At 59.0% G+C, this 26137-nt stretch overlaps 1 protein-coding gene across 4 annotated transcripts in view; it reads left to right on the top strand.

The window, feature by feature from the left end:
• SSBP3 (single stranded DNA binding protein 3) overlaps positions 1-26137 on the top strand; it is a 50994-nt gene that overhangs the window by 19706 nt on the left and 5151 nt on the right. Inside the window, exons 5-9 of one of the 4 annotated variants that reach the window (XM_035332998.1) lie at positions 13004-13093; positions 20712-20792; positions 21473-21532; positions 23194-23260; positions 23373-23449. In XM_035332998.1, coding sequence (XP_035188889.1) covers positions 13004-13093; positions 20712-20792; positions 21473-21532; positions 23194-23260; positions 23373-23449 — 375 coding nt within the window. The remainder of the gene's footprint in view (positions 1-13003; positions 13094-20711; positions 20793-21472; positions 21533-23193; positions 23261-23372; positions 23450-26137) is intronic. The other 3 variants (XM_035333001.1, XM_035333000.1, XM_035333002.1) reach the window with 3 other exon arrangements.

Raw genomic sequence — 26137 nt, 5'->3', positions numbered from 1 at the left:
CCGAGCCGCGGGCGGACGCGCGCGGCCATCCGGAAGGCGCTGGCTTTCAGGAAGCTGTTGGTGCAGACGTCTGGAGAGCGGCCTCTTCCCCCAGCCCTCGAAAAGAACAGCTCGCCTTCCTCGAGTTCACGCGCCTTCCGACGGCCCCGTTAACCCTTAGCCCTACTGACGGCTCCGAGGCGAGACGTGGGCAGCCTCCAAAGGGGGCAGGAGGAGGAGGGGGAGGGCGTCTTTCCGCCAAAGGGCATTTTGAGTGCTATTCCTCAGCTCCTCACCTCGCCTCCATCCCATGTTTCCCGCTGCCTGTTCCCACAAAGGGCCTAGAAGGACCCCGGGCTCCCCTTTTCCCCAGCTCACATCTCCATGCCCTCCCCTCCCCTCGCTCTTCTCCCCTCCATCCCTCGGGTCCAGCCGAACCCGGGCAGGCTGCTGCTGTGTCCCCTGCCCGCCGTGGTTGGGGATGGCAGGGGTAACGGGGAGATTCAATTTCACCGCTGTTCTTAAATTAATTGAATCATCAGCGTGGGGAACGGGAAGCGGTGCTATCGTAACGTATTTGATATGGGTCCTTAAGCCAGCGCTTGCCGCAGGATCTCGGGCGCTCCATCTCGGTGTAAGCGGTCGCTGACGGGTCGGTGGCAGCTCTGGCCGCAGCACAAAGGCTCCCGCTACCTCTGAAAACGCCGGGGTCGGAAAGCGGAGCTGGTTTATGGTACGGCCGTTCGCCGTGGATGCTTCCCACAGTGCTCCTAGGTCACGCTCAGAACAAGCCCCAGCCACCCGGGCTCCCGGTTCCCCCCCCGGGAGGATGCTCCCGGCTCCGGAGCGGCCTCGGGGCCTTTCTCCACGGCTTGCTCACCTTCCTCCTCCTCCTGCCCCCCGGCCTCGACGCCGTGCTCCAGCCTCGCAGGGTGGCATTGGCCGTCCCCGTAGCTCCGCGTGCCAGCGGCCGTCCCGTCCTTCGCCTTCCCCTGCCCTGTGCCGGCCTTCTCCGGTGCCGGGCTGAAGCGGGGAGAGGCATTTGGCCTGCTTTCAGGTAATCTGTCTTAAAAACAGCCCTAGGGGAACCTCCTCGCCCGGCAGATTGACCGGCGGCGCGTTGCAGGCGCTCGTTCCCAGGTGCTAAATCACCGCGGCCCCGCCGGCCCTCGCCCCGGCACCTCCAGCCCCGGCGTTGCTTCGCGTTGCCCGTCCGTCCCCACAAACGGGCTGGGCCCGAAGGAGAGGCGGCACCAAACCCGTCTCGCGGGGGGCTGCGGGTTTAACGGAGGGCTGCTGGTAATGAGAGAGGGGAAAAAGCACCGAACTTGGGTTCGTGCATCGCGGACAGGCTGCCAGGTGTTCGCCCCAGCCGGGTTTCTCCGTGCTCCCCTACGAACCCGATCTTGCCCTCACTGGCTCTTTACTCCTGAGAGCGCAGTTCTATAAATGACCCTCTGAGCGCACCTGGACAGTGTCCGGCCGCGGCTGCCGCGTGGCGTTTCGAGGCAGAGATCTCACGGCTACTTAACCAACTGCAGCTCAGTGTGAGGATTGATCTCGGGCTGCAGCTCTGCTCTACCCGCTCTTCCCAAGCTGCAACACCCACGAGCCAGCGCGGGATGGGCTTCTGGGGACGTCAGGTTTCACCTCCCTGACCTGATGCCGGGAAAAAATCCGGATTTGGGGATGAGTTTTGGGGAGGACGGGGGGTGGGTGGCACTCGGGGGCTCCCACGGATCAGATCCGAAGAGCTCGTCCCAGTGCAGCGTTCCAGGCTTTGCGCTGCCGGTCGAGGAGCGATCACTTTTCAAGAGCGGCACGTGGTGGAGGAGAACCCGAAGTCGCTGATTAGCTCTGCTCGTTATGTCCCTAATTGCGTGCGACGGGCCATATGTTCTCCGCGGGGAGAGCGCTGCAGGTGGGGTGGGCGCGGGGGGCCTGAAACCGCTCCCTCCACTTTGGGAGCCCTAACACCAGGCGGGCTGAGAACACCTCTCCTTTTGGTGCTGCTCCCTGCCTCGCCCTTCCCATCCCTGGCTGATTCAAGGATGGCGAGCTGATGAGAACGGCTCCGTCGCCGGCATCCCCACCTCGCTCCAGACCTCCCAGCAGCGGCTTCGTGCTCCGCGGCGCTTCGTCTGCTGCCGCCTTCTCCGGTCCCCGGCGGGTTTTCCCCACCCGTTTTCCTCCTCCCCTCCCTCTGGCCGCCGACAGGCTGAGTGAGCCTCTGGCGTGGCCCAGCTCCTGTGCCCGGGCTGGCTCCGTGCTTCCTCGTGTGCCCGGGCTGGCTCCGTGCTTCCTCGCGGGGAAGGCAGCGCCGGTCCCTTCCCAGCAGGCAGCTTGGAGCAGAAGTTGCACCCGAGCCGTCTCACGGGAAAGCAATATTTATTGCCAAGTCCTGAACTTCATTTCAGCAGGGCTCTGCTGGTTAAACAATTGTTTGAGCCATAAACCAGAAGCCCTTAATTATGGCTAATTATTTGCTGCGGTGGATCTATATGGGAGCTCAGCAGCGGGAGGTCTCCTGAAACGAACCGGGTGCGTGCTCGGCCGTCATCCGGCCCCAGCAGCCCCAGCGCCTTCTGCTCCCCGTGCCCGTGCCCTGCCGTGGCTTCTCCACCCCGTTCGGCTTCACCATCCCGTTCATCTTTCTGGCTCTCAGGGGCCTTCCATCTCCTCTGCCAGCGGAGTCGTTCGCCCAAAGGGGAGAGAATCAGACGGGATTTCCTCTGCTGGGTGCCCGGGGTGCCGGGGGACGTCGCCCTCCTCCAAAACCCAGCGGCACCGGGCAGTGCGTGGGGGCTTAGCTGCTCGGCTCGTTTCTTTGGAGACGGCGAGCGGTATTTGAGCCAGTTGCTAGGAATTTCTGTAAAAGCCGGGGACCCGGGCGGCGTTAACGCACCGGCGAGGCCGGAGCGGTTCGGGACGTGGACTTTAAACCCTGCGGCTTTTCGGTTCTGTTTAAAAACCAGCTAGGTCAATATTTGTGAAGCGGTTACGCCGGGGGGGACGCCGCCGTGCCGGGGTCCCGGTGGGGACCCATTGCCACGCCGTGCCGGGACACCCCCCTGGGACGCCGGGACGTGGCCGGGGAGCTGGCAGCGGGCGCGGGGAAGGGACCGAGGCGCTCCTGCCGTCCCCGCGGCGCCGGCGCAACCCGGCGGCTACGGCACAGCTGTCGGCGCTGCTGCTGCCTGCGCACGCGGCCCCGGCCTCTTCCTTGTGGCACAGATGGTTTTAACGCTTTCCTCTTCCTTCTTTTTCTTATCTTTTTTTTTTTCCCCTCTTCTATAATTAACTCTTGTTTGCAAGTGGGAAGACACTTTTTTCTTCTTGGCAGCGCCACCAAAATCTCCTCGGCGATGCGATTTTCGTTAAGCCGCCGCGTAGCTATCCCCCAACCACATTCTGTTGTTTTTCCCGACCACGCGAGGCGGGCTGCGCCCCCCAAGCCTCCCTCCCTCCCCCCCCCCCCCCCTCCCTCCCCCCCCCCCTTTTTTTTTTTTCCTCTCTCTGCTTTCGCCCGGAGGTGAAATCTGCAGCAATCGCAGGCGAAGGAGGCCGGGCTCCGACAGCAGAGCCGCTGAATCCGGCGGCGGCGGTGGCGGCGGCGGCGAGGGCGATACAAAAGCCAGCGCCTGGGGGAAGATGGAGAGGCCCTTCCCTGCCACGGGAGCCTTTAGAAACCTCCTCCCGCTTTGTGCGGCGTGGCGGGGGGCTGCTCGCACAAAAGCCCCTGCTCCCTGATGTCACTTCCTCGCCGCGGCCGGCAGAAGTTTTCCCAGGACGGCGCCGCGGGATGCCAGGCTCCGGGGGCCGACCAGGGGCTCGAGACCCACCCGCGGTGCCCGAGGTGGTCCAGCACCGCCGGTGCCACGGTGCCCTCCCGTCCCAGCCCCTTCTTCACGGCTGTCAGGCAGAGGATTGGGGCAAGAGGGCAAACCCAAGGCTCCTCCAGCAGCTCGTGGCCACCAGAGCCCCCCTCCTGATCAAATCCCTGCCTGCTCGAGCCCACGCCGTGGCCGCGATCACCTGCAGCAAATTTTCTTCCCGTGATCCCGGGAATTTTAAGTTCTCCTGCCTCACGTAATGGTTTACGGGGGGGGGGGGCTGCACGCTGGGTTTATGGGGTGCCCCCAGAGCCTGCTTTCAGAAAGCTCCCGGCGCATCAAGGCGGGGGTTGCGCTCGCCGCCGCCCTTGGTGGGGAGGGTTCCTCGCAGAAGCCAAATAATTGCGTTCTGCGAGCTGTCAGGAAACCGGGGCTCGGAGTTGCAGCTCCCCAAGCTGCCCCGTGAGCACGCGGAAACGGAGTGAGTGGTTGAAAATGGCACTTCCATCGGGATCCTGTCCTGGCAAGGGGGACAGCACCCGGCCCTGGGGCTCTGTCCGCCGTCGGTGTGCCAGGCTGCGAGCTCGGCTTCCCTTCGTGGAGCCAGACGCTGAATCCCCCCCGTCCCGGGGCCTTTCACCTTCCTGCAGAACGTGTCCCCGTAGTTAAACGCCCTCTGGAAACGCACCTTTGGGTTCCCCCTCCTCCTCCTCCTGTCAAATCCCTTCCTGGGCTGGGAGCCTGACCGGCCTCCGAGCTCGATTAGCCCCTGGCTCCGCCGGGTGTGAAGAAAGCCCCCCGTTGGCGCACGCGGCGCTGAATTACACGGCGGCTTACGTCAGATTTACTCCTCCTGTCCCCGGCTCTAGCGGCTCTATTAATTTTCAAACGCCTCGAGCAATTACCGGACCTGGGAAACCGTAGTTTTGGGGGCAGCACCCACAAATAAGTGCAATAAGCAAGCCCTGCCGGTGAAAAGGGGGTGGAAGTCAACCAACGGGAAGGGGCGGCTACGCTCGCGGTGGTTTACGGAGAAATTCTGTGCGAGCTTCCACGGGGAACCGCGCGCGGGCAGGCTGTTGAGGCGCTGCTGTAGGGCAGCGTCTCGGGGTTGGAGGTGCTGGAGGAGCACGGAGGCCGTGTGCTCCCTGTACGGACCCAAACGCCGCTTTTGGGGGTCTTCCAAGGTGCTGCTGGGGGGTCCACGGCGGCCCTGGGGACCCCGAGTCGCCGGGGTCCTCAGTTTCCCCGGCACCCACGGGGACGCTCGCAGCATCCTGAAGGCTGCAGACGAGGACTGGGGGCGCACAGGGACAGGGGAGGGTTTTCCCCAAGCCCACCACTTCTCCGTAAGAGCGGCAGGCACCCCATTCCCTCCCTCTCAGCTGCCCTCAGCCCCGCGCTTCCCCGTCATCCTCGGGAGCCGAGCAGGAGCCTGCCTCCCCCCGCAGGTCCACGGAGCCCCCCGAGCGGCCGCCACGGGCTACGGCAGCCCCCGAAAGGGTCCCCACGTCCCCGTGCCGAGGTGGTGGCCGCCGGGCCAGCGGCTTTTTTGTCTGGGCGGCGCGGGCATCTCGTCGGGGACGGGCAGATGGCGTTCACCTGCTCGGGACCGGCTCTCTTCCCCCTCGCCTTTGGTGTTGGGGAATAATAACAGGCAGCTGCCAGCAGGAAAATAGGCTTAAGCAAATGTGATATTTCGGCATTCAGACGCCTGACAGGAACGGGAGGACGGCCGTAGTATTTGCATTAATTTCCCCCCCCCTTTCCCCGTGGCGGGAGATAATGCACCGAGTGGGGATGTTTTGTGGGGCCGGCCTGCTTTGAGACGGGGCTGACCCGGGGCACCGCGGCTCCCGGCGATGGCAGGGCACTTTGCAGCTAAAGCACACCAAAAGTGAGGGCCGGTGAGGAGGGAGAGGGGGCAGAGGGCTCTGGCTCGGGGCTGGGCACCCTTCCCAACCCAAAGACCCCGTGCATCACTTGGCGTTGGGCTAAGAGCACCGCAAGAGGCGGCCGGGGTTACGGGATAGGATCCAGTGGGAAATGGAAAGCAGCAAGAATACGGGGATATGCATCGATTTATTTCCCGTACGCACCCTGGAGGCACGTTGCGGTGCTCTGCCTGCCCTCCGTGACCGGCTACGTCCCCGTTAGCTGTCGGGGAGCCCCTCGGCCCCATTACACCCCGGAGCAGAGGGGCAGCATTCTCCCGACGCCGTGCATCCTCTTTTTTTTTTTTCTTTTTTCCTTTTCAAATCAGATTACCAATTTAAATCTAGCTTTCCTTGAAACCCCTTCCAGAATTCACTTGGCAATTTCGAACTCCACCAAGGCAGAAAAACCAGAAGCGGCGATGGAGACAGGCCCTGTGGAACAGAAGCCTGTCTGCCAGAGCCAGCAGGCCCCCGAATCGAAAAGAAAACCACCATCAGAATGAAAGCTGCGTCGCATGCCTTCAGCTCATTAACGTTTACGTAGCGTCGGAGCCGCGTGGCACTTCCCAAACGAGGGCTGCTCCCCGTCTTGATGGGCTTGGAGCCGAAGGCTGTCCTCGAAGCAACCCGCCCCAAACGCTGGAGCAGCTCGGGGGGGGGCTTCCCTTAAAATTTGTCCCCGCTTGGTGCTTGAGGTGGGTGGGAGAAGTCGCTCTGGGGAGCGTGGGGGCCGGATTTGGGGCACAGGTGAGCGTGTGGCCCCAAACTCCTCCAGTCGCCGCCAGCAGCACTTCTCCCCTTTCATTTTAAAAAATAAGAAGGTGCCGGGGTGGGTGGGGGGGGGGAGACAAAAAAAAAACGGATCCGTGAGCTTTCTGCAGGGCTTGCGGAGGTGCCTCGGGACCAAACCCCCGGGGAACCACGAGGAGCCGCGCAGCTGAGCACCCCGGATGGGCGGCAGATTAATAGGCCGGAGCGATTGCATTCTCTAATGAAAATTGGAGATAATTATGTGATAGAACTTTTTTGGCAGGTGGGCCCTCAAATGGATAGTATCGACTGCTGGAAAAGAGCCTGGCGTGCCTGCCGCTGGGATGATTCGAGGGGAATTGATAGTAATTAATACCTGCGCAGTCGGAGCGCCTTCCAGGCTGCTAATTGCGGGGCGGCCGCCGGGCCGAGGTTTAGGGGGGCTCCCTAAACCTCTCCGCGCGGAGCCTGGGTGCTGGGGACGGTGCCGGAGCTGGAGGAGCTTCGAGCCGAGCGAGCTGGGGGCAGCACAGCTCTGCCAGTGCTTGGTGAACCGCACTGAACTTCCCCGAAGTTCCCCTCCGCATCCTTTCCGCCCCGAGCCTGGCTGCGTTCAGCCCGTCTGACGCCTCGTGCTTTTCTCATCCCCACCCCTCTTTTTTTTCCCCCCTCCCCTCTTCTCCCCTTTAATTCGGTTGCCGTGAAGTTGTGCGGCGCTGCCAAGTTATTTCCTCGGGATATATTTAGCTAAAGCCAGATCAGCAGCGAGCGCTGTGTGTTTGCGTAAGGATGTTTGTAAATGTTAGCGGTAACACTGGCGGGCTCGCGGAGCAGATGTCCGCGCGATGCTACCAGGATCCTTATTTACAAACTTGTAAATGACTGAAGGGGTTTCCTTCCCGGGGATAAGGGGGCCGCCTACTTAAGAGATTAAAATCCTATTGTTTTGTGCCTCTGGTGGAGCTGCTGTCTCAGATTATCCTTTACAAGGGGGGAGAAAAAAAAAGAAAAAACCTCCGTATTTGCTTGAAATGTTTCGCCTTGTTTCTTTTTTCCCTCCTTTCTAAAGCTCGGGCTTCAGAAGTGAAGGTGCAGGCTGCCGTTCTCTTTCTTTTTAAAGAAGGGGGGGAACAGCCCCCGGCTGGGACGCGAGCGGCTGCTGTCTCCAGCTCTCCCCCTGCTCTCAGGTGATGCGGGCGCAGCAAGCTCCCGGAGCCAAACCTGCCTTCGCCAAGGTGCTTCTTGGCAGCACGCTCCCGGAGGTCTCCCTTTCTCTTCCCTTCCTTGTCTCGTCCCGTTGGCGTGCTGCGGGGAGGTTTCAGGCACTCTGAAAGCAGCCCTGGGGACGCGGGGGGATGCCCACCTCCGGCAGCGTCCGGTTTCGCCGTGACGCAGCCCAGATGCCACCGAGGCGAGGTGGGGACGTGCAGGGTGCCGGCCCCGTGACACGGCCGGCGTGCGGCCGTCCCCCCCCGGCGCTAATCAGGTTACGGCGAGGTGTGGGAGTGTCCTCTTATTAAATTTAAAGCCTCGCCGCGGAAGATGAAGGCAGCTTTAACGAGATGAAAAGGCTTAACCGGAGTCCGATTTAATTCCGTGGTACCTGTTTCTGCAGCCTGCTTAAGTCCCGACCTGCACGCCCATTTCTTCCTCAGGCTGCAGAGCCCGTGCTGCTGGCCAGCGAGAAGTGGCGGAGGGCAGATGGGAACCAGCTCCGTCCCCACCACCTCTGCGTGCTCCTGGCAGGGAGCTGGGCTCGTGCTCGGGCTTACGAAGGGCACAGCCAAGTAAAGCCGCTGCAAACTTGGGCTTCTCGTGTAACTTCTCGCGCGCCTTGAGGGTGCCAGTCCTGCTGCAGGAGCCCGCGCCGCTCCCTCTGCAAGGTGCAGCTGGAGCCCCCCGCGCTGCTCATCCGGCCCTCGTGGAGAGGAAAAGGGGGGCAGAAACCGCCCATGGCAGCAGCGCGAGCGCTCGGCCGGCCGCAGCACCTCTCCAGGTCCGTGCTGGTCCCCGCTCCCTGCTCTGCCCACCTCGTTCCTCAGCCCATCTGCTGGGTTGCTGCAGAGCAGCCGGTGCCCGTGGCGCTTCCCAGGAAGGAAACGTCCTCTCTGAGGTCTCGTGGCGTCTTGCACCAGTGTTTTGAGGTTATTTAAATAAAAACAAAAAGGGGTTGGTGAAAGGCAGCCCCCGAACGCCGGGGTTTGCTCCGCAGCTGCGTGCACAGCACCGCTCCAGGCGTGCACGGGAGGAACCGGCTCCCATTTACCGGCAGGGCGAGCGCTGCCGGGCAGAGCTGGGGCCTCGGCGTCGCGGTGAGCAGAGAGCAGCGATGGTGGCGGTGCAGCCCGGCTGGCCGGGGCTGGCGGCGGGGCAGCTGCGGGGAGAGAGAGGACACGGGCTTGTGGCGAGCTGAGGCGGGGAGCAAACCTGCGTCAGGTCTCAGAAAGCGGCCCTCAACCCCTCCAGCCTCGCTGGTGACGCATGGGAAGATGCTGATCGCAGGTTGAATCAGCCGGGGGGGGGGGGCAGGAAACCACCGCTGCCGGTGCCGGGAGGGGCTCGCGCAACGCCCGCTCCTGCCGAGCCCTCGAGCCCAGCAAAGACCTCAGCTCTCAGCTCCAGAAAATGCACAAAGCCTCGATCCTCGTCCCACGGGACGTGTCCCTTTCGTCCCTCCCGTGGCACGGAGGAGCAGAGGCGAGTCGTCGTCCAGCCCGGGGCAGGAGGTCGCTGAACGTCCCCGCGCCGCCGGTGACACCGAGGTGCCGCGGGGCAGCCCAGGGCAGGGGAGCGAGGGCACGCGGCGCGGCCGTGCCGGCCTCTGCCCTTCCGCCCCTACAGGCAATTAGCGGGGTTGAATAACCCGGCTCCTTCTGACGGATTAGGTTAAGAAAATAAGGCTGTTTTAATAGCCCTTTTACGTCCCGGATAGATCTGAGCTGAAAAAACTAACCGAGATTTAAAGCCTTCTGCCCCCAGGCTCCGCGCTCCTGCGCTAACGCGCAGCGATTTCACCCGGCGCCTGCGATGACGCCCCGCTTTCGGGAGAGCCGTGTCCTGCCTCCGCTTCCTACCTCGCCGGACAAGATGTGCTCACGCTCCCCAGCCACAGCGCGTCCTCCTGGCCTCCCCTTGCGCCCCTAAACCTCCCGCAGGTGGGAAACCCCCCGGAAAGGCACCCGGCGCGGTGGCCGTCACCTCCCCGCCACCGTGACGTCCCCGGCGGCGCTGGCACGGCCACGCTGCGGCGCGGAGCCTCGCTGCCTCTTGGCACCACATCCTCGTGCGTGCTGCAAGGTGGTGCTGAGCGCCGCGGCTCTCCCGGCCGCCGCAGCGCCCCGGCCAGCGGGGTTTCTGGCAGCGGGGCCAAGCAACGCGTCCTGTCTTTATTTTCCGGCTTCTTTTCCCCCGTAACCCCGTGTCAGCGGGCCTGCGTGAGCGGACTCCTCCAGATAATTCAAGCATCCAGCTCCTGGCTGTGTTGTTTTGTCCAATTTCTATCGCCTCCTGACCTACATCATTCTTTATTTGCAAAGCTATACTCGCAGGCAGCGGTAATAAATCAATTAATGACTCTGATGAATCGCTTAATGGCTGACAAAATAACACCGCAGTCAACAGCTTGGATCTCTACGGCAGCACCAGAAGACGCTGGTTGACTCAGGGTAGGGAGACGAAACAGAGACTGTTAGCTCAATTAGCGCAATTAGTGCGCGATTTAAGGGCTTAGACGGCATCTGCCGGCGCACCGAGGCGCTGTGTTAACTGAGCGCCTGGCTTCGCAGCCGAGGCGCCGAGATCCTCGTCGGCAGCGCGCCGCTCGCCTCCACCAGGGAGAAGAACCCGACGTCTGGGGGCTCCGTGCCCCGGGAACCGCGCTTTGCTTCCAGCACGGCCCAAATTCACCAGCTGATAAAACGCAAGCGGCTCCCCCCCTCCTCCGAGGTGAATTAGCTCGTTCCCTCTCCGGTTGAATGCCGGCAGTGATAAACCCGGCCCCGGAGCAGGGACGGGCTTGGACAACCTCAGGCCACGCATCCACGCTTGGGTTTTGCTCGCCCGGGGTTTCCTGCGGGCGCCGGGCGTGCCGTCCCCGCGGGGCTGGCGGAGGGAAGTGGAGCTGGGCAGGTGAAGGCGAAGGGTCCCCAGAAAGAGTTCCGTAGCTGAGGCGGTGGAAATAAGCCAGGCGGGGTGAAGCTGGGAGAGCCAAGACGTCCTGGCTTTTCTGGAAGTAGGATCTGGAAGGCGCTCTGGGCTTGGGGTGTGCGCCCTTGGGTTTGGAGGGTTTGTTCCTGGCGCTCTCATCAGCCCTCCTCCTCCTTCCCCAGCACACCCCGCGGTGCCCAGGGCTCCGAAAGGTGCCTCGGCGTTCACCTGAGCGGCGGCGATGGGGAGGGGAAGAAAAAAAAAGAAAGTAAAATGTCACTTCGCAGCCTTGTAAATCATTCATCAAGGGCTGACCAATTTGGCTCCCATCCTGCAATATGCTCAGGGCACTTGTGGGTTTTTAATTATTGAGCCCTGCCAAGCGCCACATGTGCGCGGCACGTTAAACCCGCGTTGACGCGGCGAGCGCGGAGGTGAGGTTTGGGGGCGTTTATCGCGAGGAAGAAAAAAAAAAGAAAGGTTCTGTGGTTTTGTGGAAAAATGTGCATTTGCTTCAAGATTTTCTTTGGCTGCGTCGCCCTCCTCCCCCTACTCCCTGTTGCAGAGGGAGGAGCGCAGCAGACTTCGGTTCAACACAAAGGCATAAAAAGCTCCGATGTGTTTCAGCACACCGAGGCACTTTCTGCACCAAAAAGGGGCTTTCTGGCGGCTCTGCCCCCTCCACGTGCCGACCCCGCCGTCGCTCCCATCCCGTCGCTCCCATCCCAAAGCCGGGCCCCTCACGGTGCCGGCGGCACCCCCCGGGTGGGCTCGCGGGCTCGCTGCGCGGGGGGATCCGTCCTGCCGCGGGAGATTCCCCGGCCAGGGATTGTGGTGTGCTGGAAATCTCTTGAAACCATAAAATATCACCTTGGCAGCTTTACTGCGCCGCGCGCCGCCTTTGGAGAGCGGCGTTTTGCGTGATCGAGGGTTTAATAAAGGAAATTCCAAATGGGCTCGCTGCAGTCGGGGGCTCGCTCTCCTCTATTTGTGCATTAAGAACATTCATCTGCTTTGCAGAGAAACTGCAATATGTTCATGGCCTCGGATTAAGATTGGGTTTTACTTTTATAGCTGACCCACTTGGGGGGATGGAAGGGGGAGAACTGGGTTCACTCCCTCTCCTTTCTATTTTTGCCGCCGTCTGAAGTATAAAAAGCGCCTGGAATGGGTAGGCTGATTTTTCCTGCCAGGCCTTTTTTTTATGGACTGTAAAAGCGCTCAGATCTGGCTTTTGCGGGGAAGGCTGCTCGGGATGCCCCGTTCTCCCGGCCCCTTGTGGGGTGCTTATTTCACGGAAGGCACTTTTCTGGGGGGGAGATTCGGCCCCTGCTGTCCTCTAGGACGCTTCCAGGGCTGGGCGAAGCAGCAGCCAGCGCAGTGCGGTCGTCTCCATCCCGCCTGGGTCACGGTGCGTGGCTGGAGCTGGCCCCGCTGCCGGTGGGACTCGGGCTTTGGCAGGGCCCAGGGTGGCCGAGCTTTGGGTTCAAACCAAGCTCAGGATTTCCTCGGGGTGCTGCCGGGGCGACGTTCCTTATCCCCGTCCTCCCGGGCGCTTCCTCGGCGCCGTGGCCGCGTGCCCGCCATGCCGGGAAGGTGCCCTTTGTTCCGGGGCCGGTCCCCCGGCCAGAAAACCTCCTTTGTGCATCGGCGTGCGTGGCGGAGAGGAAGTAAATATTAATCCAGTTGCTAAGCAGGGCTGTCTGGGCAACCCGCCGCCGTCCCCTTCCCTTTCTCGTGGCGAAGCCGCCCGTGCCCACTCCGGGGCTCGCGGCAGGGAGGCGTGAGCCACGGCTCGGTGGGATTTTTGTGATGAAAACCCCTCGTGGTGGCGGTGGGGAAGGAGGGGAAGCGTCTTTTTTGGAGGGCAGAAGCGAAGCAAGCGAGCGCGCGGGGGGGAGGTGGGCTACGAGAAGCGTTTAAAAAGCCTTAAAATAGCTCCTGCCGGGAGTGACGCGCTAGGTGAGGCTCCTGGGTGGATTAACGGGGCTGACTGGCTGCTTAAACAAACAAATGAGCCCCGGACCCATCCCTGTTTTTTCCACGGCCGTCTTCTCCCGGGGTGAACCGCAACGCGAACCCTGCCCGAGCCCCGGTCCCAGCAGCGTGCCGGCGAAGCTGGTGTAGGATCGGGCGAGAAGGGGAGAGTTGGGCGAGCTCCGCTCCCAAACCCAACACCAAAACGGCCCCGAGCATCCTCCGCTCCTTCCTCCGGCCGCGAGAGATGCTGCGGGGCCGTGCGAGGGCCGCGCTGATCGACCCGGTGTGGCGCGGCCGGGAAGCCGGCTCTTTATAAATGTTCTCCTCCTGAACTCCGACCGGAAACCAACGTGTTTGTCCTGGTTTTGTTCCCCGCAGAGCGCAGCTGCCGCCCCGAGTCCCGTGCTTGGAAACATTCCCCCGAACGACGGGATGCCCGGGGGCCCCATCCCGCCAGGTTTCTTCCAGGTAGGCTGCCGCTCCTCCCGGCGCCCGCGTCGACGGGGCGCTCGGGTCTGCTCGCGCCTCGGTGCCAGCGCTCCGGTTTTGTCCCCGAGGGGACCCTAGCCAAGCAGTATGCCAACGTAGCCGACCCGTTTGTGAATAACCAGTGATCTGCTCCCCTTCCACCTTCGCTTTCTGGTTTCCGTGGCCTTAAAGCGATTTTGTTTCTTGCCTGAAGAGGTTACCGCGTATTCGCAGTCGATGTTTTTCCAAAGCTGCTTGTTTTGTGTTTGGGTTGAGATTGTATTTGTGCTTTGGTCCTAACAGACGTGCGTAATTGAAAACATTCTGGATTTCGATTCCTGAAACTTTTTCCCCCTCTGGTTAACCACTTGATTTTTTCCAAATGCAATCACTGAAAGCATTAACAAACGCTGGCGTGGGCAGTGGCTGCGGGCAGGAGCGGATTCGATCCAAGCGCGCGGCCCTGAGTGCCGTGGAGGCACCTTGTAAGACAACACCTAGCCACGGCCCCAGAGTCGCCTTGCGCGCCCCTTCTCCCACGCCGAGCTCTGATTGAAGACAGGGTAACGGGTGATGGAGTGATGCGGAGAGGACTTCAACGAGTGCTTGGAAAAGAAGTGTTCAAAGCTTTAAGCGTGTTTTCGTTAGGTTTATTTCTTCGGAATCTCTCTGTAAGGCCCCATACGCACCGGGTCGCCGCGACGTAAGCTCGCGGTGCGTTGAAGTCTTCCTCCTTGAGGGATAAGCGCTTGTTCGTGTAACAAATGGGATAGCAGCTGAAAGGGACGTTTGTTTTGGCAAGCTGCTTTTTTTTATCTGGGTTTGCGATTTGTGTATGGCAGAAATGCTTGGGCACTGGACAGGCGGACCTGAGAAAGCCTCGCGGTTTATGGTGGCGGTATCGGAGCGCGGTATCGCAACTGGTGCCTGCGCGGAGCCGGGGAAGGGGAAGGAGGGCTGCTTCTGGTTCTAGGGAGATGCCGTTTCCTGAACACGCGTTTGACAAAACGCGAGCATCCGATAGGGATCGGTAACCCTAAAACCGATCCTGTAGCAGCGCTCTGCCACGCAGGGTGAAGCCAGCAGAAGAGATGCTATCTCGCAGGTCATAGCTGCTGCCAGCAATTCGAGTGCCAAGTTGCTACTTCCAACAAATGTGTTTCCAAAAGTCCTGATCTCATCCCGTTGCAGAGATGACTGTCCTCTCAGGCTCCCACTTCGCACAGATCTGCGCGGGTTGCAGAATTGGCAAGGAGTTAGGGCACGGCTTCAAAAGCCTGGGTTGGATTTCGCCGAGAGGGGAAGGTGAGGGAGAGAAGCTTGCGATGCCCCAGACACGCTGCTCATGCTCGGGTCTTGACACTTCTCGTTGACAGCCTCCGAGGCCTCCCCTCTCGCTTTCCTTTTTGGCTTTTTGTAGCTTTTTGGCACCGAGGGGCTGATTCGGGAGCAGAGAACCCGTCCCGGATCTCCACCTCCGTGTGCAGCCGGACCGGGAGCCAGGCTGCCAGCAGCCGCCGGTGCTGCCCTGCCCCTGGGGATGGGGTGGCCAGAAGCAGCCCCTCTTTCTCGGGATCTTTGCTGGGGGCTTCCCGAAAAGCCAGCAGAAATAAGGGGCCATGTGCGAAGCTGCCGCCCACCCCCGGAGCTGCGGGAGGAGAGGGAGGGAGTGTGGTCGCTGCTCTTGGCTTAGGTGAGGAGGAGGAGGGACGGGCGCCGATGCATATGGATCGCATGTGACGTCTCCAGAGACTGCCTTTCCTGAAAGCCCTCCAACATCTGGTTTCTCCTCCCAGCCCTGGGGAAAGAGGGGAGGAGGGGAGAAGAAAAATCCCACCTTTTAACACAGTCAGAACATCACCCCCACGAAAGCCCGGCTGATTTATTGCGAGCGTTCAGCTCGTTCCAGCTTCAGGACGTGCTCGAGACGAGCTCTTGCAGAGGTGTGCTGGAGCCTCTGCATCGAGCTGGTTGCAGCTCAGGGTTAATTTCTTATCTCTGAAGGAAATAAAAGTGCTGAACTTCAGAGGGCAAAACCAAAAAGGTCACAGGAGGTGCAGAGGACTGAAGCAGTTGGGCTTCTTTTCCCCGACCCTTTACGTGCCAGCCCCAGGGGTGGGCGAGGTTTCCAGCGGCAGCGCCCCATCAGCCCACCTCCAGACGGGAGGACGGAGGGAATGTGAGCATCAGGGACCACCAGCACCTCTCTCCAGCAGCACGGGGCTGGCTGCGCACAGCTCAGAGCCGGAGGGCTCGGGTTGCCTGAGGACAGCAGCCGTGGGCGTGCTGGAGGTCCTGGGACAGGGACAGATCCCGGCACCGTGGTGGCACCAGGCCAGGAGCTGAGATGGCAGTGGCAGCAAACCAGGTTGTTGTGCAGTGCTGGCTGCGGAAAGCCTGCACTGCCGCCCCGGGGTGCACGGGCTCCCTGCGGCCCTGCGGGCTCAGATGGCAAAGGGAAGAAACGAGGAGCTCGAGCATGAGCTTGGAGGAGCAGGGACGTGCTGGCGAGGCGAGAGGAGGAGGCCGGGCTGCAGCACCCGCCTGCAGCTGCTGGCTCGCAGAGAGCCTTCCCCGTGCTGGAGCTCAGCAGCGACCTTTAGGCTCGGGGCCAAGGGAAATGCAGCCCTCGGCGTCTCCCAAAGCCCGTGCCCAACAGGAAAGGAGAGGCCCTGGGCACCCTTTGACTGCCTGGGCCGTGCGAGGTGCCAGCAGGCTGCAGCGCCTGGCGTCAGGCTGCGCTCCTGACAAACGGTGGCCTGCTTCACGGCTAGCGTGGGTAGGTGCTTTTATTTAAATCCGTCTCTTTGTCCCTTTAAGACGAGCAAACAAACCCTTCTCTCATCCTCCTAAAGGTCATCGAAGTCATTTCTGCTTTTGTTTTGAAAGCTGAATTGATGCCCGTTCGCAGAGCCCTCCTGTTTGTCTCCTCTGCTCCAGCACTGGGGAAGGGGAGTTTCAGGGAGACGTAGAAGGTAAAATTAAAAATTACAGGCTATTAACACAAAACCTTCCCCGTAGTAAATAACGGGGGTGTAGGAGGTGGGGGCTGCTCGTCCCAGCCCCCCCGTGGCTGTGCCTCCTCTCCCAAACGCACGCTCCCTGCCTGGCTCTGTACCGCTGGCTCTGATGAAATGGAAAGTTGCACATAAATCAATGTCTGTGGCCGTGTTAGCTATGCATCAGCAGCCAGCCTGCGAGATGCACCAAAACAAAGCGCCGGCCGCTCGCTGTTCCTACACTGCCCCCTAATGCAGAGAAGCCTCGGGAGCCGGGGAGGACAGGGGCTTCCAGCCCGGGGGCAGCCCCTCTCCCAGCCAGGGGGGCATTGCCGGAGGTGTTAGCCCCCCCGAGCGCCCTGCCACTGCCTGATTTTGGCAGACGGGAGGCAAGGAGGAGCACCAAGGGCATCCCACAGCTGGTGTCCTCGCCGAGCCCCCGGGACCTGCGGGCCGCAGGATTGGGGCGTGCGGCTCAAGTGGCTCCTCCTGGGCATTCCTCAATTTGCAGCTCTCTCCACGATCTCTTCCTTCGACTGGCTTCGTGGAGCTTCCCACGGGATGAGGCCGGTCGCCGAGCATCCCACTGCCCATGCTGAGTAACCCCACGAGCAGCCAGGAACCCCACGCCGTCAGCTTTCCTGGTCCCGCTGGGGCTTCTTTTGTAGGGGAAGATTTCTCCTAGGCAAGATTTGAAGGAACATGGCTTGCGAGAGAGAGCAGGGCTGGAGGGAAGAAAAAGCAAGTGTCGGAGAAAGTTCTTTTTTCTGGAAGTTTAGCAGGATGCCCGAGGCTTTTGTACCGAATGTCTGGAGCATATGGTGGGATTTGCAGTCAACTTTCTCTCGGGTGCTCCATCCAGATGGAGGTGACTGTTCTTGGCTTCGGCTGACACGGGTTTGTTTCCTGAAGAGCTTGTGTTTAACATATTCCTTCAAACCAGAACTCTGCACTCGGGAGCCCCAGCTGCAGGCGAGGCAGATCTCCTGCCCACGGCTCCCTTCCCGGCTGCTGGCGAGCTTGGCCGCGCCGCGGTCTCGCTGCTCGCAGGAAGGTGCAGTTGGGTCTTCAGGCAGCACCTCCTGCCTTTTAGGCGTTGCTGCCCTCTCCCTTACAACCAGGAGGTGACCTGGTGTTGTCCAGCCCCGTCCTGGTGGGCTCCAGGCACTGCCTTGCAGCACGGTAGAAGACATCTGGCATAGCGGAGGGTTTTGGCTTTGTGCTGCACTCGGGGGTGTTGCAGGAGGCTCAGAGAGGCTCTGAAATTCAGATTTCAGGAAAGACATGGAAGAAAGCTCCTCTGTGGGGCACAGAACTTCCAGGAACATGAAACTTATTTAGCGAGCAAAGGCTGTGAGCAGTGTCCTCCTGCAAGCTCACAGCTGCCTGGGTTTGGCCCGTTGTCAGAGGGTTGGCGAGCTCCTCCAGCACCGAGTGCCTGCTGAGTCCTTCTGCACCCTCGGGCTGTGGTGGGCTGCGGTGCTGAGGAGATGTTGCAGGGCTGGCAGGGCAGGAGACACTGGGTAGCTGGTTATTTCTCTTCAGGCTCCTGGAGGTGCACGCTAGGGCTCTGAAACCTTCCCTGAAGGCTGGGCTGGTTTGGCTGAAAGCCCCGGAGGAGCCTGTGGAGCTGGAGGAGCCAGCAGGAACCCCAGGGCACTGCACGGTGGCCGTGGTCCTCCAAGGGCTGCAGCTCCTGCTCACGGGGAGCCCAGGGCATCTCCTCTACACACTTGCTTGGGGAGATTTGGTTGTTTACAGGTCACAAAACTTCCCTCTCCCTTTACAAGAACAAAGCTCCAGGTTCTTACCCATTAAACGCAGGCACTTCTCTAATTAATTCCCATTTCATTTGGTTTGGTAGCTTCTAATGGTGAAACCGGTAGGGCAGAGGCAGGTATTTTAAAATGCAAGACGCCTTCCTGTTGCTAACTCTTAATTGTTGGTATCTCGTTGCGTTGCTGCTTTGCCTTCTTATACCATTCTTCATTGTTCTGCCACCCCCAGAGGTACTTGAGAATGTTTTTAAATATAAAAACTCCCCCATTAGCTGGAAGTATGTAGCCCATAAAACATGATCCATTTGTGGTGAATTACTCTCGGAACATAAATTGACACATACAGAACTACGATCGCTGGTGCAATTTTCCATGTTTAATATTTTACAAGAAGTTTGAGGAGTTGAGCTCATGAAAGACAGAGTGGAAATAATGTGATCGCATGGAAACTCCTGCTGCAAGGCAGCGGCGGCAGCAAACCTCTGTCAGCCGGTGGGCCAGATTTGGCTTTTCAAGTCTCTGTAGTAAAGGGGGCAAGAAAAAAAATGAAGCAGAGGGGAGGTGGACGGGCAGGCCGGGACACCTAGCGCTGTCGGAAGCAATTTCTGCTAACACCGATTTGAATGGTTGGTTGGTTGTGGGGATTTTTGGAGGTAAGGAGCCACGTCCAGGGCCTCCTCCGTGGGGCCTGGGAGAGGCGTGGATGAGGAGGAGGGTGCGTGGGCCCGGCCTCCTCCTGTGGCAGCACCGCTTGATGACTGCTAAACACACGTTTTTAACCAAAAAAAGAGTCGTCCCGTTGGTTGGAGCCCACATGTCGTCTCTGCAAAACATTTGTCTCCAGCGCTGCGGTCCGTCAAGATCATCTCCTGTTTGTAATGAGGGGAACCTGCTGGAGAAAAAGCAAGCAGGCGTTCCCGGCCGAAACGCAGGCGCGGGCCCTGCGCCACCTGCACATGGTTACGGCCATACGATAACCGCCGATAGCCGCCGATAGCCGCCGATCGCCGCCTCCAGAGGCTCGGCGTTCCTCGCCCAGAAGCACACAGCGCTGGGCAGCCCTGCCGCGAGCAGGGGGCCCGGGCCAGGAAGGAGCCGGCGCTTCAGATGTGCTGCTCCATGCCCCCGGGAGGCAGAAAGCACTCCTCCTCCTCCCTGCCTTGGAGGAATTCCTTCCAAATTGCCCTAAACGCCCGAAACCGGTGGCAGCCCCGGGCCCAGCCGCTGTTTGCCCTGACAGGGGAAGGGCGAACGGCCCAAAATGGCTGCGGGCCTTCTGCCGCAGGGCGCAGGCCCCGTGCCCTGGGCCAGCGCGTGGGGCAGGATCGTGCCCCGGGTGTAACGCCTAACAGCAGCCCCAACATCGGACCCTCTCCAGCTCCAAACGCTGGGGCTGGAAGCAGGGAAAGCAAGTGGCAGCGAAAGTCCTGTGAACAGCACGGCTCCATTTCCACGGCCGCCAGAGCCGGGTGGCTGGTTGGAGTCTGTTTGGCTACATCTCCCCGCGTAACAGTTTGCAAAAAAAAAACCCACCACATACACACACACACACACACACACACACAACCCTCTTACTTTATTTACATTGCACTCAAGTTTCCGCGGTACAAAAGATTTGCAGGTGCAAATATGTCCTGCCTTCATTAACTTCCCCTCCCTTTTTAATTTATGTGATTTCAATTTTCCTTCCCTGTACTGTTAATTAGGGGACCCTCTAATCAGTACCATTATCACAGTGGTATTCATGTTTAGGAAAGCTGCTAAACAAATGCTTGCAAAATTGCTAAATGGCTAATTAATGTCTGTTAATTAAGAAAATTGCTCATGGTAACAAACCATGCCATTGCTGGCAGCAGCTAGAAGGCGAACACTTGTTGAAATTAGTAACGAGGCAGGTAGAGAACATCTGCTCCTGCGCCTTTCCTGGAGTGTGTAGTCGCTTCGCATAACGTACTTACCGAGCTTATTTGCTTTCTGTACCAATTACACGTTCTTTGACTCAAAAATACTTTTTTTTAATTTTTTTTTCCTTACGTTAACATGCACCGGTATGTTCTTGCACCGAGCTCGCAGTTCCTCCGAGCAAACTTTTCATTTTGTGCTTTCAAGAGAAATTTAAAAAAAAAAAAGCAAAAGTGGGCGTTCAACCCCAAAATGTCAGCAACTGCTGCATTGCAGTGTTCGAAACCTACACGAACTAATCTTTCCTTTTTTTCCCCTAGACGGCCTTAGTAGCGTTTTACCCGAAAGACATTTTCCTTGCACCATTAGGCAACCCATCTCGAGGAGGGATGGTGCATCCGCAAAGGGGAACGTAAAGGGCCCTCCAGCACGCCGCGGACCCTCGGGTGGCAAACCCTGGGAGGTGCTTCCATCCGTCAGGACGTGGGAGGAGAGAGGAGAAAATGTTTTTTTTTTTTTTTTTTTGGTTTGGGGGTGTTTTTTTGTTTTTTGTTTTTGTTTTTTTTGATTTTCCCCCAACCTCTCTGACCCTCTCCTGCGTATTTTTCTTGCTCGTTGCACGCCCTTGCGAAGTGTTTCCCTGTGTGTTTATCATTGCAGACCTGGTTGAACTACTGGACCGTTGACTGTAATGTGGCTGCTGTGCTTTGACAGATGTTCTGATTTTTTATTTTTTATTTTTTGCATATATCATTATTCATTGTTCAGTTACAAATGAATAGAAACTCAACTAAAAGGAGAGAAAAAAAAAAAAAAAACATTAAAAAAATGGGCGAACTGCCTTCCCGAACAAAACAGCTCCACCCGTGAATCCTTTTTAGCTCTTTCTGCGCTTTCATGTGCTAATCTATAACCTCCTTCTACTGTCTGACCTCACAGGGACCGCCTGGTTCACAGCCCTCGCCACACGCACAGCCTCCACCCCACAACCCTAACAGCATGATGGGACCCCACAGTCAGGTAACGACACTAGCGATGGGTAGGGCTGTGAATCGGGACGCGCTCTCCATTTTGCTCTGCAAGCGTGCTGGGAGCGGGCACCCGCTGCCCCCAGCTCCGCCGTGGGATGTTGCTTTCCTCCCAGTTTCTGATTGTTTTTGCTGGGTGTGCAGGTGACAGTGGACTGAGAAGTCACTCGTGGGTATCAGACTGTTTTGCCTTCCCCAGGTAGCCTGAGAAATGTAGCTGGATGTGGGATTTTAAGCTTCTGTTGGTAGCAGCAGTTGTAAAACAGTAGCTTAAGTCTTCTTTTTTTCGATGCATAGCATTGGGGAATTATTTTTTTTTTTGTGTGCGTGTCTGTATGTGCTTATTTCCCACCTTTTTTTTTTTTTTTTTAATATTTTTATATATGTATTTAAACACGGTATCTAACACTCAGGGTTTCCCGTGCACTAATTATAACAGCCTCACAGAGTATTGCTGAAGTATGTCAAATGCTCTCGAACAATAAACCGACAGAAACGTTAAATAAATGGACTCCGAACACTTTTTTTTTTTCCTTTTTCAACTCAACTTTTTTAAAGAAGGATTTCTCCAGAATAATAATAACAAAAAGTGTGTAAAGTCTAACCGGCGTGTGTGGGGCACGTGCTGTCTCCTCGCGGTGTGTCGCTGAACTGGGTTTTGTGTCATTGCAGCCTTTCATGTCACCGCGCTACGCAGGAGGTCCCCGGCCCCCCATCAGGATGGGAAACCAGGTACTGCGCTCCCGACCCCGCTCCCCGGGTGGATTTTCCCTGCCATCCCAGCAAATCGAAGCCGTGGAGATAATCCTGCCGCCGGGCTCAGCGGCTCGGCTGCGGGGTCAAAGCGGGGCAGGTCGCTTCTGGATTTTGGGGCTGGGTTTATCCTCTTAGCCCATCTAGGCGGCAGTAACCCAACCGCGGGGCGCTTCCCATTCCAGTGAAATTAAAGGAAACACGCGATTCCTTTGGGTCGCAAAAGTAACTTAGGAGAAATTGTCTCGGGAGCTTGTTTTGTGCTAACACTTCTCCCAAGTGAAGTTATTCTGGCATAGATCTGAGTAGAAGCAGCACCGGCGAGGCAGCGGAGCAGTCAGCGAGTAGGATGCGGCTTTCTGGGTGTTTTTATTTGCTGCATTGAGTCACTGGACCTTCCAAAACGCGACAGCTGAGATGTGTCTCGCTGCACACAACAACCAGGAGAAGTCCTACGTGTGTCCCCTCAGGGTGGGAGAGCCTCTGGTGCCAGCCCTGGGGCCAGGCACGGAGAGGAGGCACGGACCTGGACAGGGACAGGCGCTGCTTCCCAGCCCCCCCCAGCTCAGCTGTTGGAGGCAGAGCTGCTGCTGTTCCCAGCGCTTGTTTTGTTAGGTCCTACCCAAACTTCTGCCTAACAGGACCAGTTGTGTGTTCGTCCTGCCTTGTGCTGCACAGACGTGTCCAGGGTCCTTGCAAGTGGGGTCCGGGGACGGATCGTGTAGCAGCGTGGTGCAGGGGCTCCAGGGCTCCTAGCCTTTGCTTCTCCCTGTAAAGTTAATTACAAAGATCATGGTTTTTTTTTTCCCCCCAACACCACGTCTAAAACACAGGTTTGTGCATACCCACAACTCAGTGAGGTTACGGTTGCACCCAGAGGGACAGCAAATAAATGGGGATAAATAGAAAGGCAGGAAAGTCAGGGAGCAGAAGTCTCAATACCCACCACTACAACAGCCCTGGGTTATCTTCCTCCTGCTCCCATCTTCCGAGCTGTAAAGAAAAGGGGGTGAAATCTCAGATCTCAGCTCGGCTCAGCCTCATGCACCTTGGTGTTGGAAGGGAAGGCAGCTCTGCTTCAAAGCTGTTCGCAGTTTGCCTCCCGAGGCAGGCGGTATCTGCCTTCTCTCCCCTTTATCTGCTCGGAGCAGCACGCGGAAGGCAGCCTTTGAACTTTAACTAGTGTGTGGCTTTGGGGAGGGGGGACAGCCGGGGCCGAAAACACAGGAGCAGACGTCCCCTGCCACCACCCTGAGCGTCTGGGGACATCACTGGCAAACCCATCCCCGCACCTGGTGGGACTTGGCCGCGGTGCCAGCCCCTGCCCCGCACAGCACGGGGCTCCTCGCCCTCCTGAAACACAGGGGGGGGCTGCAGGCAGGGGGGGAGAGGAGGAAATTCTGGCATCTGGTTCAGGTTTTTAGGAGGCGTTTGCAAAGGGAACCGGGAGCGGTGCCAGGAGCTGGAGGGATGCGACGTCCAGCGCAGCGGGATGCGGCTCGTTGGGACAGGAGGGGTGACGGGTCCCACATAACCCCTGTCGCCTTGGGAATCGGAAAGCCTTGACCCAAGTCTCTGTGCCCGTGCTGCGTTTTGGCAGTTTGTTTATCGTTGCATTCTTCCCCACCTTGTTTTCCCAGCCTCCGGGGGCCGTTCCTGGTACACAGCCGTTGCTGCCCAATTCAATGGATCCCACGCGACAGCAAGGTAAACCCGTGGGGGGGGGGGGGGGGGTGAGCGTTTCCCCGTCTCGTTAGCTGCTCATTCGGGGCCCGAAGTCGCTCTTCTCCCACCTAACGTGTCTTCTTTCCTCCGGCAGGGCACCCGAACATGGGCGGACCCATGCAAAGGATGAACCCTCCGCGAGGGATGGGCCCCATGGGCCCCGGTCCGCAGGTAACCTCGGCGGCACCAAAGAGCCTCGCGCAGCTCTGCCAACACCAACCACCACCCCCACGGCCCCCGGGGGCTGGGAGGGCTGGGAGATTTCCCCCCCCCCCCCCCCGTCCCCCCATTAGTGTTAATGCATTTTACATTAGTCCTGCAGCTGGAAATCCCTCCTTTTAACGCTAGTGAGGTCTTCAGGGCTGCACGGCCTCATTAAGGGGATGGCAGCCCCCCTCCTGCCCTTCAGCCGAAGGGGATGCCACTTAGCACCGAGCCCGAGCAGCCTCTGAGTGCATTATGCAGCGTGCCTGGGAAATCGTTCTGACCCTAACAGCAGGAAAGGGGAAGGATGCTTGCATTAAAAATAAATAAATAAAAACAAATGGAAAGGTACCTTCAGCTAGGGAATAGCCCTTCCCTTTGCTAGCTTCTCCTCCTCCTGCCCTGATCTGCAGACTGCTTGAGCTCTCTACTTTTTCGGTCATTTCTTATTCAGAAAGTTTTTTTGGAGGGGCGAACGGGGCAGAGGTTGGTACAGAGGAACCTCAGCCTAGGGGGAAGGGTGGGTTTAGCGGGGGCAGATTTCACCTGCGAGTTGGGCAGCCCCTCGGCACTCACAGCCCGGGGTCCAGCAGTGCCTCCTCGCCGCCCTCTGCACTTCAGAGCTCACCTTTTGGCTCACCTTTTTTCCTGGCTTTTCCAGGGGGGTTTCAGAAGCTCTGCTCCTGTCCCAGGCACTTCAGCACGCTCAAAGCCCCAGCGCTCGTGTGCCGTGGGGTCAGGGTGCCTGTGCTGGGGTTTTCCCTGCGTTGCTCCCTGCGCCCTCGCTGCACCCAGCCACGGCTCACAGAGCTGCTCAGAGCAAAGCAGGGCTTCCCCTTGCACTGCAGTAATCCCAAATCCTGCTCAGCTACTCGAGGAAGGGGAGGCAGGGTGGGGAGAACCAGCCCAAGGAGGAGCGAACTCTCCAATTAAGCAGATCTGGGTTAATATATTCTGCCTTTCTGTTGATTCATTTTCCGGATTTGCATGCTGCTCTGTTGACTCACTCCTGTTTGTTCCTTCGAAGAGACTTCAAAAACAGATTACCCCGTTTCGGCTGTAGGTTTATCCTCTCTGCATTGTCGCCTACGTCGCGTTTCTAGCGCGAGGATCAGAGTCTGTCAGGAGACGAGCGCGTGTGCTCGGGTTTTGTTTTGTTTTTCCCCTCGAGACTGTTGAGCGAAAGCGAGCGTAGCGTAAAGAAGAGTCGTGTCGGTGCCTAACACGAGCCCGGGCAGGGAGGAGAGCCCGGCTTCGCATCCACCCAGCCTAGGGCAGGGATAAAACCCCTCACACGTCACCTCCCGGACAAGCCCATGCTCCGGCAGCACCGCCACGCCGGGCGATGCGGGACCCGCTGCTCCCTTGCAACGCTCCCGTTGTGGAGGATGGCAAAAAAAAAGAAAGAAAAAAAAACACAAAAACACAAAAAATGGCATTTGGTAGCGCGGCCGGCGCCAAGGGGAGCGTGCCGGGAGAGCTGCAGGCGCTGGCAGCGTGCGGCCGGGAGGCTGCTGGCTTCCCACTCGCAGAGCTTGCCGCGAAGCTTGGAAGCTGCGGCTGAGCGCTGCGTGGGATGGCGGCAGGGCTGGGAGCCGGGAGGAGCTGTGAAATCCTCGGAGCTTTATTTTTGACTCCGCCGCTCCCTGTGTACGTACATTAGAGCGAGCTTCGCAGAAGCGTGCCCTTCCCTCCGAGAAGCGCGACTGCGGCACCGGCTGCCTGCCTCCCCAATCTGGCGCTGCCTTCCCGCAACGGCGCGCTCGGAGCGCTCGCGCGTGCAAGGAATGATGGAAAACATTGAACCAAAACCAGCAGCCCATAGCTCCCTGCCCTTTTTTTTCCCCCTTTTTTTTTAAATAAGTGTTACCTCAGGACCTTCCCAAACACTAGCCAGAAGTTATTCCTCATCCAGCACCCAGCCGGGACGTCCCGGTGGCCTGACAACTTCCGAACCGGCCGTGAATCGCCTCTCACGCCCCAGCCCGGTGCTTTTCCCCTCCGACAGTCGCACTTTTCACTCTGCGGAGGCCCCGCTCGTTGATGCCAGGACCATTTTGCCAGCGCCTCTAGTTAAAAGGTTTTGTAGCTCGCTGGCTTCCGGCGGCGGCTCGCCTGGCATCCAGGTCGCTCGGCGCAGCTGCCTTCCCTCCCCACCCTCCTCGAGCATCTTTCAGATGGCTTCGTTTGCCTTCCTTTCAGCTCCAATTAAACATGCTGAGCTTTTTTTTTTTTTTTTTTTCACAAGGGGCTTGATGCTGCTATTCAGCGCAAATGGCTGGGATTTTGATCAATTAAGGCCTTGCTGGTAATTTGTTTGGGGAAACCCTTGTCTGCCTCCTCAAAACAAACTTTGTAGGTGCCCGCAACAGAGCAGCGCGGAAATCCGGGGAAAAGTCAACAGTGCTGAAGAAGGAGCTTAAAAATTGAGCTCGGAGGGCTTGGGGGCTGCGGACTAGGACGCAGCCAGCAGCCCCCCCTCTCCTGCCTGAGCGTTTTTTCTCTAAAGGGCAGAAATGCTGCCAAAAACGGTGCTCCGCGGGGCGATTGACCTCGCCGGAGGTGCCTTGAGGTTGGTGGCTTTGAGCGGAGCTTTGGGGGCACCTTGCTCCTGGGGGAAACCTCAGCCCAGCAGCCAGCGAGCACCGCAGCTTC

The sequence above is a fragment of the Oxyura jamaicensis genome, chromosome 8 (assembly GCF_011077185.1).
Source record: "Oxyura jamaicensis isolate SHBP4307 breed ruddy duck chromosome 8, BPBGC_Ojam_1.0, whole genome shotgun sequence".
Classification (NCBI taxonomy): Eukaryota; Metazoa; Chordata; class Aves; order Anseriformes; family Anatidae; genus Oxyura; species Oxyura jamaicensis.
This window is presented reverse-complemented; position numbering and strand designations above follow the sequence as displayed.